The sequence below is a fragment of the Phodopus roborovskii genome, unplaced genomic scaffold (assembly GCF_943737965.1).
Source record: "Phodopus roborovskii unplaced genomic scaffold, PHOROB, whole genome shotgun sequence".
In the NCBI taxonomy this organism is placed as follows: domain Eukaryota; kingdom Metazoa; phylum Chordata; class Mammalia; order Rodentia; family Cricetidae; genus Phodopus; species Phodopus roborovskii.
The window spans coordinates 5,504,618-5,518,155 of record NW_026126585.1 but is presented as its reverse complement, the minus strand read 5'-3'; the positions used below and the strand labels follow the sequence as shown (position 1 = coordinate 5,518,155).

At 38.7% G+C, this 13,538-nt stretch overlaps 1 protein-coding gene across 1 annotated transcript in view; it reads left to right on the top strand.

The window, feature by feature from the left end:
- The window catches only part of Epb41l5 (erythrocyte membrane protein band 4.1 like 5), a 92,507-nt gene that overhangs the window by 28,598 nt on the left and 50,371 nt on the right, over nucleotides 1–13,538 (top strand). Inside the window, exons 11-16 of the mRNA XM_051203957.1 lie at nucleotides 792–861; nucleotides 5,179–5,348; nucleotides 6,400–6,506; nucleotides 8,598–8,625; nucleotides 12,964–13,003; nucleotides 13,370–13,485. Coding sequence (XP_051059914.1) covers nucleotides 792–861; nucleotides 5,179–5,348; nucleotides 6,400–6,506; nucleotides 8,598–8,625; nucleotides 12,964–13,003; nucleotides 13,370–13,485 — 531 coding nt within the window. The remainder of the gene's footprint in view (nucleotides 1–791; nucleotides 862–5,178; nucleotides 5,349–6,399; nucleotides 6,507–8,597; nucleotides 8,626–12,963; nucleotides 13,004–13,369; nucleotides 13,486–13,538) is intronic.

Genomic DNA, 13,538 nt, shown 5'->3' with positions numbered 1-13,538 from the left:
GTGTGTCAGTGTGGGTCTCGGTGTGCTTATCTCATGTTTGTGAACTTATGAAATGTTCTTTGCACGGTGACCCCTCTATGTGGCTCTTACTGTTAGTAGTGTTCAAGGCCTCTCTTGCCTGTGGCAGGAAAAGGGGGGGGAGAAGTTAGTGCTTGTGCTGCTCCTGCTGTCAAGCTTAGCTCCTCCTCTTCCCCACTTCTGTTCTGAGAGATGCTGCACAGGTTTCAGGACCCTAAAGCATAGAGTTGGGAAATTGTTTGCGTTATTACATTTTTGTTAGAACTAATGCAGCATTTACATATGTTACAGACAAGAGCCAAAGATGGCCCCTGTTACTTCTTTTGTAACGTGCCATAACTGTTGGCTTCGAGCCTTCCTAGCCAAACTCATTCACATCCAGGTGTTACTGGTAAAAATAGATGCCTCTAACCTGTGACATTTTCTTTTATACCCTTTAAAAACACTTAATGGCTTTTTGTTATATTTAATACCAGTGCTATTTAACCCTGAAATTTTTACCTAGGGTTACAGAATTCACTATACCACATTATTAGGGGTATGCAAAATACATATATATATCACATTTCCATCATATTTTAATGTCTAACATAGGGGCAACATCAGTTTGTGAGTTGGTTGCTTTTGAGGTGTGTGTTAGCTTCCCTTTAGAGACTTCAACAGGCAGTGCTGGCTGTCTTAACCTTCTTACCAGTGTTCGGAAATAGGGAGGCATGTTTGATGTAGTTAAAAGGGTTTCCCCTCATCTGGCTATTGATCTCATGTTATTACAGGCCCAAGATAACCAGATTGGATTTTAAGAAGAATAAATTAACTCTTGTGGTTGTGGAAGATGATGATCAGGTAGGCATTGTCCTGCATTATGTACTTAACAGTAGCTGCATGGTAACAAGTGGGGGTGTGCCTCATAGAACAAAACTTGGCATTTTACTTAGATGCAGGCTCCTCATTCAGTTCATCCATCCTAAAAATGTACTTTTGGGCCTTTAATCTTAAAGGTAATATGAAAGCTTACCATTTATCATTTCTTTGTTGGTAATGTACCTATAGTGTACAAAGGTTATATTTAGGTGACTCTGTTCCTTAATTCCTGACTAAAGAATTAAAAGAACAATGCAGTTACCTTTTATCTAAACACTTTGGAGGCAGAGACAGGTGGATCTCTGAGTTTAATGCCAGCCTGGTCTACAAGAGTGCTGCCGAGTGAGACCTTGTCTCAAAGAAACAAATAAAAAAAAAAGATAGGCCTGGTGGTATTTTTTAACAGTAAAATGTGATTTGATTTTTTTTGTTGTTGTTGTTAACTTTCTTTTTTATATAATTTCAGTATTGTCCCATTTTAAAATGATTTTTTTATGTATTTCTCTTAGCTTTTTTCATATTTGGGCATAACGTCATGTTCCCATTCAGCTTATAAATGACTTTTTAGGTGTATTTATATAAGCAGCAGTAGGTAACAGTCAAGTTGTATCAATCAGTCTTTCTGAAAATTTGCAGATATTAGATTTTACTGTTTAAAGTTTGACTCCTTTAATTGTTGGGGATCAGATAAATAATATATTGTATTGTGATAGTGACCTTCTTCTATTTCTCTGTTATTGAGGATATATGTGGAGCTGATTAAATATTGTAACTAGCCAAGAGTGAGGCTGTAGCTTAAGGTGAGGCCCTTACTTAGATAGCTATACTTCTTTATAAAATTTTTAATATGGGCATTAGACGGTTCACTGTTATAAAACCATTTCTGAGGGGTTTTGGTGTTAAATAAATGAAGTAATAGCTTATCAAAAATGGGTGAATAGGAAGCACTACTATTCAATTCACTTTGGTTTTCTTGTTACACCTAACCCTGTTCATTTATTAAACAGAAAAAGAATTTTTATGGCTGATAACTGTGTGATGCTTTCTACTTCAAAGAATGAATGAGACGCATTCATATTCTCAGGGGAATTTGAATGCTGCGGATTGTCCAGTGGAGATGTTATTTTAATAGTATAGTTAGTTAATGGGAACAGGAATATATGATCTTAGCAAGTCTGCAAAATAGGTAGACACATGCTCATGACATTTTTATGCATGAAAATAATACATAACCAAGAAAAATAGAATTATGAAAGAACTTTACAATACAGTTAATGAAAATTTGATATGGTAAATAGTTTGATGTCTGAGTTTTTAAAAAGAAAGTTTGCATTTGAGAATTTCATATCTGTGTGTTTTCATCAAATCCACCCTTCATTGCCTCCCCGGAAGTTCCTCCCATTCCCCCATTTTTCTCATTTGTTTGACAGTATTTCAAACTACTGTGTCTGTTGTGTGATTTTTTTTTTTTTTTAATATCCCCCCCCCCCCCACCTAGTTCACATTTCCCTAGAGGTCCAGTCACGAAAGATGAAAAGGTCCTGAGTTCTATTTTGTTTTTAATGTATTTTTGATTCATACTTTTCTTAGTTCCTCGGAACTTACATAACTACCTTTGTATCTTGGTGAAATTTGATCTTCAAACTTTCTTACCAAAATCATAGTTTGGACCAGTGAGATGATGATGGCTCAGGGCTTAAAGGCGCTTGTTTGAAAGCCTAATGACTTGAGTTAGATTCTGGAACCCTGGTGACGGAAGGCAAAAACCAACTTAAATTATCCTCTGACCTCCATGAGTGTGCCATGGCGCACACACACAAACACACAAATTAAAAAAAAAAAAAAAAAAAAAAAAAACCTCTGTTTTTGTTATTGTTGTTTGGTTTTTGCCCTGTAAATCACTGTAGACCAGGCTGGCCTTGAACTCAGAGGTACAACTGCCTCTGCCTCCCAAGTTCTGGGATTAAAAGCCTGTGCTGGGCTGGTTTGTTTGTTTATTCCATATCACATGTTCTTGTTGACCATGGAGTCTATACCTCTAATGGCAGAACTTTGGAGGTAGTGGCTGCTTCAACAACAGTGAGACTCTTGTTTCAGCAAAACAAAAGCAGACAACGAAAATTCTTTACTCTCCCTAAACTAGAGGTGGAAAGCTGGGAGGTGGTGGTGGTGGTGGTGGTTTGGGTTTCAATTTTGAGGCAGTGTCCAGTTTGTAGCCTAGGCTGTTTTCATAAGAGACTCTGCCTCAGCAAATGTCCTGATCCTCTAGCTCTTACAATACCTCCCTCTACTGCAATGTTCCCTGAGCTTTAAACTGTAATGGTTGTTTTGAAATATATTAATTGAGGTCCAGCACCCCATGGCCAATTTGATCTCTGCATTTTGACCAGATGTATCTTTGTGTAATACTGTCTGCCTCCAAAAGCAGCTTCTTTGGTGAGGGGTGAGCACCACATTTACTTGTGGATCTAAAGATCGGGATACAGTTTGAAATTACACTGGTTTAGGAATGTGGCTGTAGTAGGTTCCCTAGATTCCATGTCCCCACCAGCCACAGGTAGTTGGCTGAGTTTACAATGCCAAGCATTAATTCCTTTTAGTGACCAGCCCTCAGGTTCAGTCAAGTGACTGTTGGTTGTCACCAGATGTAAGTGCCATTGCTGTACCTTTAGTAATGTCTTCCTATGCTGGCCTCTGTTGTGATTTATAGGCATTGTAGCCAGGTAGAACTACTTAAGCCTTTCTTTCTCGGCAGCTTTCATGGCTCCTTCCAATATACTATGCGAGCTAGTCCTCAGGAAGGCGGCTTCCAGGTCAGATCCGCATTGATTCATTCCTTCGATCCTCTGTCCATAGTGTGTGGCGTCTTTAGTAATACACAGTTACCTTCTTTGTCTGGAAGGCACAAAAGCTAACACGACAGCCTACATTGTTTGCCATAGGAGACTCTCTTGGTTTCTCCTAACCAACAACTTGAAGGGAGGTTTTCCATGTCTACTACCAGGGTTTCTTGTTAGGGTACTATATAGTTTCAGAGGAAGAGAACGTTGTCACCCCAAGTAGCCTAACTTAAAGTGTGTTGTGTGTGTGTGAGAGAGAGACGGGGGTGGGGGGGGCTTTTTCTAATATCCTTAGTGTTGTCTCCTCCCTCCCTTCTCCTTCATAGCAACAGTATCTCTCTAGTGCTCCTGCCCCCACCATGGTCCCTTTTTACTTAGCTGATTTCCGTGGTTTCTCCAGGTTATATAATCTAACCTATAGTTTGGCGCAAGAACCCACAAATATGAGAGAACATGCAGCAGTTGTCTTTCTGAGTCTGGGTTGCTTCCTCAGGATAATATTTTCTTGTTAACTATTTACCTGAAAATTTCATTTCATAGTGTATTATGACCACATGCCCATTTGTCAGTTGGGCATGTGGGTTGTTTCCATTTCCTAGCTATTATAAATAGTGACCATGAACATGACTGATGAGCGTGTATCTGATGTAACTGATGGCAGGTACTTTGGACGTGTGTCAGTTAGGTCATATAATATTTAGTTACTTTTTTGTTGTTGTTGTTGATCATTTGTTTTTGTTTTACATGTTTCCAGACTGATTTCCAGAGTGGCTGCATCAGTTTGCAGTTACACCAACAGTGAAGTGGGGTTTCATTTCCTCAAATCCTTGCCATCATTTGTTGCTGGTTGTTTTTTGACTTTTGCCTTTCTTTGCATTTTGTTAATTATACAGGATGTTGAACATTTTTAACAATACTTCTTGGCCATTTTAATTTCTTCTTTTGAGAGCTCTGTTCAGATCGTTAGACTACTTTTAGTTGGGTTGCTTGTTTCCTTGACTTTTTTTAAAGTTCTTTCTGTATTCTGGATATTAGTACTCTGTCAGTATAGCTGGCTTATATCATCTCCCACTCTGTGGGCTCCCTCTTCACACAGCTGATTGTTTCTTTTGCTATACATAATAAGCCTTTTAGTTTTATGAGGTCCTTCCCCCCCCCCCAGTTGTTGACTGTAACTGCTCAGCTACTGGTGTCCACTTGAGAAAATATTTTCCTACACCTATGTCTTTACAGGTCACTGTCTATATTTTCTTCCAGTATTCTTCCCTTCCTGGCTGTCCCAGAACTCACTATGTAGACCAGGCTGCCCTTGAACTCAAAAAAGCCACCTGCCTCTGCCTCCCTAGTGCTGGCAGTCACCACATGCTTGGCTGCCATTTGGTACTGCTATGGTTGTATTTGTATTGCAGAAATGGGAGAGATGTAACTGACTTAATACACACTGCTTTGTCTTTTTCAGGGTAAAGAACAAGAGCATACCTTTGTCTTTAGACTAGATCATCCAAAGGCCTGCAAACACTTATGGAAATGCGCAGTGGAACACCATGCCTTCTTCCGTCTCCGAGGACCTGTCCAAAAGAGTTCTCATCGATCAGGATTCATTCGGCTAGGATCACGATTTAGATACAGGTTAATTTCTCTAAGTTTTGCCATCACCCTCTCCTGCATACAGGCCAGAAAAGTTAGGCCAACACTGATTTTATTGAGGTAGAAACCAAGACAGAGAAGCAAAGTATGTTGCCAAATATATTTACTAGCCAAATTATTTAAAGAAATAATGTTATTGTTAATAATTTTTGACTAGGTGGGAAATCAGATATATTATTGATTTATATATTGATATATTTTATATATAATAATCAAGCCACAATATAAATCTATGTAATGAGGTGAATTCTCCATCTAACAGGTTATTCTCATACAGAAAATGTATAGGGTATTAGCATGAATAGTATTGTGGCTCTCTATAAACCTGAAGACCAATTGCTTTTACCATCTCCTTTGTTTGAAATGTTTGAAATGTTTCAGTTCATGTTAAATCCGATAGCTGGTCAGGTTGAGTCTTCAGCATGCCATTGGAGTCAGTAGAAGAAGGGATGATGATGTCAGTAATGCAACAAGTCAAACACAGAGAATTCTTAAGATAATTTCTGTTCTACCCATGTCAAGAATGCTGAGGCAATTGTTTTCTTCTTAGCTGGAAACCTAAGAAATACAATACTAGTTTTTTAAAGTATTTCTGGAAAATTTTTGTGGAAATAATAGAAAAAAAATAACAAGATAGGGCTGAGGACATAACCCATTGGTAGAGTGCTTGCTGGCATGAATAAGGCCTGCAGTTTAATCTACAGGACCACAAGAGGAGAATAACTGGAAATCTTGGTTTTAATTTCATATTTTGCATTGATTCTTGTGAATAGGAAATTAGAGGTTGCTTCCCTGAGAGCGTGGGCATTTTTTCCTGGTTTAATGTTTATAGGTGATACACATGCTTGGGAGAAATCCTTTATTATTAATGTTACATACTTTACCAAAGCTTGGAGAATAAAATACTATTTGAAGAGAAAAAACAAAAACCCCTCTGGATGCTTCTTTGCAGGGTAATCTGAATGCAGACATCTTACTCCTGTGTCTGGTTGCCTTAGATTGTCTTACTGTTGACTTTCCTCATTTATTTTAGTGGAAAAACAGAGTATCAGACCACAAAAACTAACAAACCCAGAAGATCGACCTCCTTTGAAAGAAGGCCCAGCAAGCGATACTCCCGACGGACCATACAAATGAAAGGTGCAGTGCAGCCCTGTTGTTGCAAAGGCTTGTCTGTCCTTCTGGCCAGTCTTCATTTGCCAGCATCCCTGTTTGCTGGAGAGGAAGCTGCCTGAGGCTTGTTCAGTCTTTCAGTTAGCTAAACTGTCCGTGTATGAGCTTCATAAACTACATTCTAACAGCTCCTGGAAGTAGCTGGGATTACACTTGATAGTAAGCTCATTCCAGATGATGCTCTGGGCACTGTTTCTGTTTCACTTAGTTTTTAGTATGTCTGCACTAGAGCAGTCTTTTCTCTCTCTTGTCTTTCAGTTCTCATTATGAAATGCCTCTTCATGCCCTTGAATGTTTTTTTAGTATTTGCATGTAATGAATACGTTAATTTTTTAATTTGGGAGGGATATGAGTGTGTGCATGTATGTCATTGTATGTACCATGTGAAGGCCAGCATCCTGGACCTGGAATTACAGTTGTGAACTGCCACGTGGATGCTGAGACCTGAACCAGGTCCTCTGGAGGAGCAGCCAGTACTCTTAACCTCTGAGTCATCTCTCCAGCCCCAAAGGATTTTTCAGTAAAAATTATTCCATATTAGGCTGGTGAGACAAAGGCACTTTATAAATAGCTTAGTGGATAAAGGTGCTTCCTGCCAAGTCTGATTGACCTAGGTTCAGTCCTCAGGACCTAACTAGTGAAGGAAAATAGACTGCACAGTTACCCTCTGACCTAAATATACACACCCCACAAAAAGACACACAATAAAACAATATAAAGATTCTGTTCCTATTTAATTTACTGTTAGAAATTCTACTAAATAAAATTTACAATGTTTAGTTATCAATGCCATGCATTGACATTTACAAATTCATAAATGTTATCTGCCACTTAAGATACTTCAGCTCTTTAAGAAAAGCATAGTTTCCATTAACAAATTAAACTAAAACTTGCATTAGGTTTCAAATTTGAATGTCTACTAAAACACAAATTGGATTTTAGCCTGTCTGTCAGGTCATTGTTGTCAGTTGTCCAAAATATTCCATGATCTGATTACAGCAGTATTTTCTTTCTTTTTTCTTTTTTTCCAAAATAACTGCTCCATACTCAAATTTTGTGTGGTCATAAATTTAAATATATAGTCATAAATTAAAATAGTTACATGATGGCTTAAAGCCCTATGACCTCATCTTTTCAACTGACAGAGTTCAGAATCAGTCACCTTCAGCTAGGAGACTTATAGAAATTCAGTTTAAAAGAACAGACTGAAGTTGCTTGTCACCTAGCCTGATGACCTGAGTTAGATCCTCAGGACCCACACTGTTTCAAAAGGAGAAGATGGACTCCCACAAATTGTTCTCGCTCTTTACACATGTTCTGTGGGACTGACATACACACAGGAAAATACATTTTTAGTGGAATTTAAAAGTGAATAGATGTTGAACTGGAAAGGTGGCTCAGCAGTTAAAAAGCAAACACCCTTCCAGAGGCCCCGAATCTGGTTCCTAGCGCCTGCCTCAGGTAGACCACAACCACCTTTTGTCTGTGCAGGCACCTGTACTGTGTGCATGCGTGCACACAAACAAGATTTTTTTTCCCCCGAGACAGGGTTTTTCTGTATTGCTTTGGAGACTGTCCTGGAACTTGCTCTGTAGTCCCAAGTTGCCTTCAAACTCACAGAAATCTACCTGCTTCTGCCTCCCAAGTGTTGGGATTAAAGGCATGTCCCACCAGTGCCTGGCAAGATGTTTTAAATGAACAAAATCTTTAAAAGTAGAGTGGGGGCTGGAGAGGTGGTGGGCAGTAAGAGAGCATACTGCCCTTGCAGAGAACCCGAATTTGGTTCTAGCACCCACATCAAGTGACGCCAGCTCCAAGTGATCCGATGCTCTCTTCTGAGCTCCAGGGGACCTGCCCTGTACATAAACAAAAGTGAAATCCCGGAAAAGAATAGATGTGCACAGTTTTATGAAGAATAGCAGTGGATGCTGTTGATGGTACTAGTCTCACCTGCAGCCCAGCCTGTGTGTCTTCACAGTTAGTCACAGTTTACTTTGAATAGTGTAGCAATTTGTCATGCGGGGTGGACTAATAAGATGTTATCTTTTCTCTTGTCAGCAAGCACAACAAAACCTGAAGATCTTGGGTGAGTAATGCCTTGCAATATAGGAACTGAGATAATTTACATAGTTGGGCAGTTTATATAGTTTCTATTATTAATTAAATAAATATTTGTTGAAGACCTTGCCAAATGTCAGATTTTTCATAGGCATTGGGAGGATAATAGGGAACAAATAAACACCAGATAAAATTGACATTCAGAAAAATTCAGTTACTTAACAAAAGTTGAGTAGCTATGTTATTCATACTGAGAATGTCAAAGAAGCACGGTGGGTTTGCAGGTAAGCAATTTTATTCTAGGCTGGATTCCACTCAGTCATGGTATGTAATTGCCACTTCCTTGTTACTGGATCTGCATTTTAGTGTGTGTGGTTCTGGTCTGTATTCATCAGAGATCTGTGCTTCTCATAGACTCTTTATCCAGTTTTGGTATAAGAGCTATTTATGACCTAACAAAATAAGTTTGTAAATAGTCCTTCTTCTCATATTTTGTGAGGAGAGTTTGTAAGGAATTCTTTCCTAACACTGTGATAATCTCCATTAAAGTCACCTAACCTGGATTTTTTTCTAGTCCAGTTTTTAAATTCTTAATTCAGTCACCTCTTGTAGACATTTTAACTGGGAATGTACTTCATATTTTTCCAGTCTCGTTTCTTTAAGACAAATAGTACTATATCCCTTTTTAATTATAACTGATTTCTCCCTTTTTTCTTAGTCAATCCCCTGACTATTGTCAGTTTGTTAGCCTTTCATTAATTCTTGCTCATATGTGTTTCTTCGTACTCATAAGATTTAGTTTGCTCTGGATACTTCCTCTTCTTCCTGCCTTCCTTTTTTGTTTGTTTGTTACCCTGGGCCTCATGAGTGCTAGCTAGGCAAGTTCTCTACAGAGTCTCACTTTGCAGCCCTGGCTGCCTGGAACTCAAAGCTTGCTCACCAGGCCCAGCCTGTTTGTTAGTTATTTGAAACAAGATCTTAAGAGGATCCAACCTAGCCTTAAACTTGTGGGCTTTAGAAGGATGCACCACCACACCCAACTTCTTGTTCCCTATGTATGATCTTAAGGTGGGGTCAAGTGATTTGAGACTTTTGTCTGTTTATTTCTCATGTTTTTGAGATAGGGTCTCATAAGGCCCAGACAGATCCCAAGATTGCTATGCACCTTGACTAAATTTGAATTTCTGACCCTGGTGCTTCAGCCTTTCTGCTGCTGGGGTTACAGGCCTGAACCAATCACACCAGGCATAAGCTTGTAGCTGTAAAATTCCCCTTGAGCACTATTGGTATGTTTTGTTTGAATTTTTTCATTCATTCCCACATTGTTTTCTAATCCATGATTTCTCTTTAGAACTATTGGTTACTTAGGAATATATTGCTTAATTTCCTCATAATTGTGCATATCTTAAATTTTCAATTGTTTTGGTTAGAAAGTGTGTTGTGTATTATTTCAGTCCCTTTATTTAGTAGATTGCATCTTGTTTTCTTGAAACCAACTAGGACATGACATTTCACCTTAAAGATATTTCATGAAAGTAATAGAAATATAAAGAAAACATTTAAGCAGTGACATGATATGGAACAGTTAAGAGTTTTTTATTTGCAAAGTTAAATTTCCTGCTCTTAAGATTTCCTAAAATACACATTTTTAGTCAGAGTGAATATGAGCATGGTCTGTTTTCTGGAATTAAAGTTAATTTTGCTTTAGAATGTCATTGTCTATTCATTAGTGATGCTTATTCATTAGTGATGCTTTTGGCTCTAGAAGACCACATAAACAGGGTATTTAAGAAATGATGGCCCATGCAGGGCAGTGGTGGTCACACCTTTAATCTCCGCACTTGGGAGGCAGGTGGATCTCTCTGAGTTCGAGGCCAGCCTATCATCAGAGAGAGCTCCAATACATGCTCCAAAGCTACACAGAGAAACCCTGTCTTGAAAAACAAACAAAAAAATGATGGCCCTTTGGAGGGAGGAAAGGGAAGGGAGAAATAATACAATTATAATTTCAAAAATCAAAAAAGACTAAGCTTAGTTGCTCACAGCTCCAGATGATCTGAGTTGTCCTCCAAGGATGCATGTATAAGTAATACATGGCACATATACATAAATAAACCTTAATTTAAAAAGTGTGTTAGTGTGTCTTTCAGAAGTTAAGTAATAAGACAACTCATCACCCCTGAAGGTTACTAGGTACCTACCTCTCATGCAGTCTTGGGATAACCTGAACTTAACTGGCATGTATGCCCTTCGCCCTTGCCCTTGGCGTTCGTTCTGTCTGCATGAATGGTTTTGCTTCAGTGGACCATGGAGAACAGTGCCTTTTTTATAGTGTCTAACTATTTGACCTAAAGCATTTCTCGACCTTGTACTTTGCTGTTTCATAAAATATACCCAGTTTGGATAACAGGTTTATAGATTGCTGCTGTCAGTCTCTCATGAGGTTCCACTAAAAATACATTAAGAAAAGGCTAGTTGATGTTCAAGGTCTTTTTCTAAATGAAGAGGCCTTGCATTCCTAAAGCTGGCCATAAGGTCTCTCCCATTGTTTGACTGCTTCCTCCTCCTGAGACTGATATCAAAGTATTGAAATCCAACGATCAGAACCCCCTTTGACTGCCCTAATTAACATGCCCAGTTAAAATTAAACACCTCATCCTAACACAGGGTTTTCCTTTTTACCTTTATAAACCATGATTTTTCCATGTGTCTTGTCTGTCTCCTGCATCTAGAGGCAGTCCTATGTCCCCGCCCCCAGGGACAAATATCCCTTCCCCTTCTCCCTTGTTCCTTTTCCATTCTCCTTTGTCCTCCATCTCCTGTGTTTGTTTCTCATTCCTTGCCCTTTGTCCCTCTGGGGCAATAAATTTCCTTAGTGCTGAGAGCTTGGTCTAGAGTGTCCTGTGCCGAACGAACACTGGTCCCTTCATCAGATGTCTTGAACTAACCTACCTTAATTGTCTCTTCATTAATGATGCTTGCTTTGTTTCGGTCTGTGGCACTAAACATCAAACCCAGGGCCTCCTGGATCCTAGACCAGCATTCTACCAATGAAATACATCCGAAGCCCTACTTTTTAATTCTTAAGAAATTATGAGAAAAGTAGGGTGTTCTAAACAGGAAGTTTTGATGTAGTTAATATGGCTTATTGTGAGAGATGTTTTTCTCAAGTTTAAATTGTTTGAATTGGGGGGGGGGGGGGTTGGAAGCTACTGCAGAAGTTATTCCAAGCTGAACGAAATGTTTGAAAGTAACAAAGGAACCATAGACTCATTGAGGCTAACTTCTATTGCAAGTAGGCTTAGAGGGATTTAATGTGTAGACTAGGATGTCACTTTCACCAGGATACTATAGTCTGAGAAAAGGAGCTGGGATTCAACTTGGGTCTCCTGGAAATCCAGCACCCTTAATAGTCAGTAATAAAATAATTGAGATTCAGTGTTTAGGAATGCTGGCTGTTGTTCCAGAGGACCCAAGTTTGAGTCCCAGCTCCCACATCGGGTAGCTCATAAATGCCTGTAACTCCAGCCCCAAGGGATACAAGCCGCCTTCTGGTTTTCCTGGTACCTTCATACCTGTGTGCACACATGGATACACGTACACATAAATATAGAATGAGTCATTCTTTAAAATGGGAGATGGCGGATAAAGACACGTGCTGCAGAACCTGTGTTCAGTCCTTGAGACCCATATCATAGAGTGGAAGGAGAGACCCTCTGGCCAGTTGTCGTGGTCGCCACACATTCACAAAGTAAATGTTTAAATTTTCAATAAAGGGGCTGGAGAGATGGCTCAGAGGTTAAGAGCACTAGCTGCTCTCTTCCAGAGGTCCTGAGTTCAGTCCCAGCAATCATATGGTGGCTCACAACCATCTGTAAATTAAAGATCTGGTGCTCTCTTCTGGCCTGCAGGGACACATGCAGGCAGAACACTGGTCACACAATCAATCGACCGATAGATCTTTTAAGAAAAGGTCTTCCTGTAAGTTTAAAAAAAAATTAGAATATAATAACCTAGAATTCTATATGTAGGGTTTTTAAACCTATAATGCTTTATTAGTAGTAGAAGAAAGATTTTAATTATACATATTCAACATTAAAAGTTAATGTAAAATTACAGGTGTCAGTCTTACCAAAGACTACACAATTATGCTCTTGGATTTTATTTTCTCAATGATACAATGATTCAAGCATGGACTTAAGTAAATAGTTTGTAATTAATTCAGTTCCAATTTGGGTCTATGTTCATGTTTGTTTGGTTAGCTTTAAAAAAAAAAAAAAGATTGTGTCAAGACATTGCTCCTTTTCTTCCCTCCAAATCCTTATATATAGGTTTTTTTTAATAGTTTTTTCCCCCTTTATTATAGTGTTCATAATGCTTCAACCCAGAAAAATGACTCCCAACAGGTAAGATAATAAATAGTAAGTTTCTAAAACGCCAGAGCACATAGTTAATTTCAGTGACTGTCATGCTGTTTTAGTTGGAGTTTTGTAGTGTGTGATATTTAACAAGTTTTGTCTATTTTCTTACTCCTACCACTTCTCCTTGTTTTACTAAGATTCTGTGAATAAAACATTTTCTGTTATTATAAATCTGGGGTATCAGCACATTGTGAATGTTCACTTCTTATCTAAAATTAGTATACTAAAATTCAAACATTTATGTGCTGTATAGATTTATATAGTTATATTCCTTGGTGTTGCTATTTCTGTTTGTTAGTATTTGACCTTACTTATAGGCAAAACAAATGAATTTTATGATTTTTCCCAAAGGCTTGGGGTGTGAGGTCTCCTGTGCCTATGAGTTCTTCCTCATCCTCTGGTCCTGTGCTGGTGGAGATAGAGAATCTTCCACAGAATTCCGCAGCAGACCAACACGACAGGAAATGGTTTGTTAACTTCCTAAACCAAAATATTGCTGGTGTAATTGTATTCTAAACTT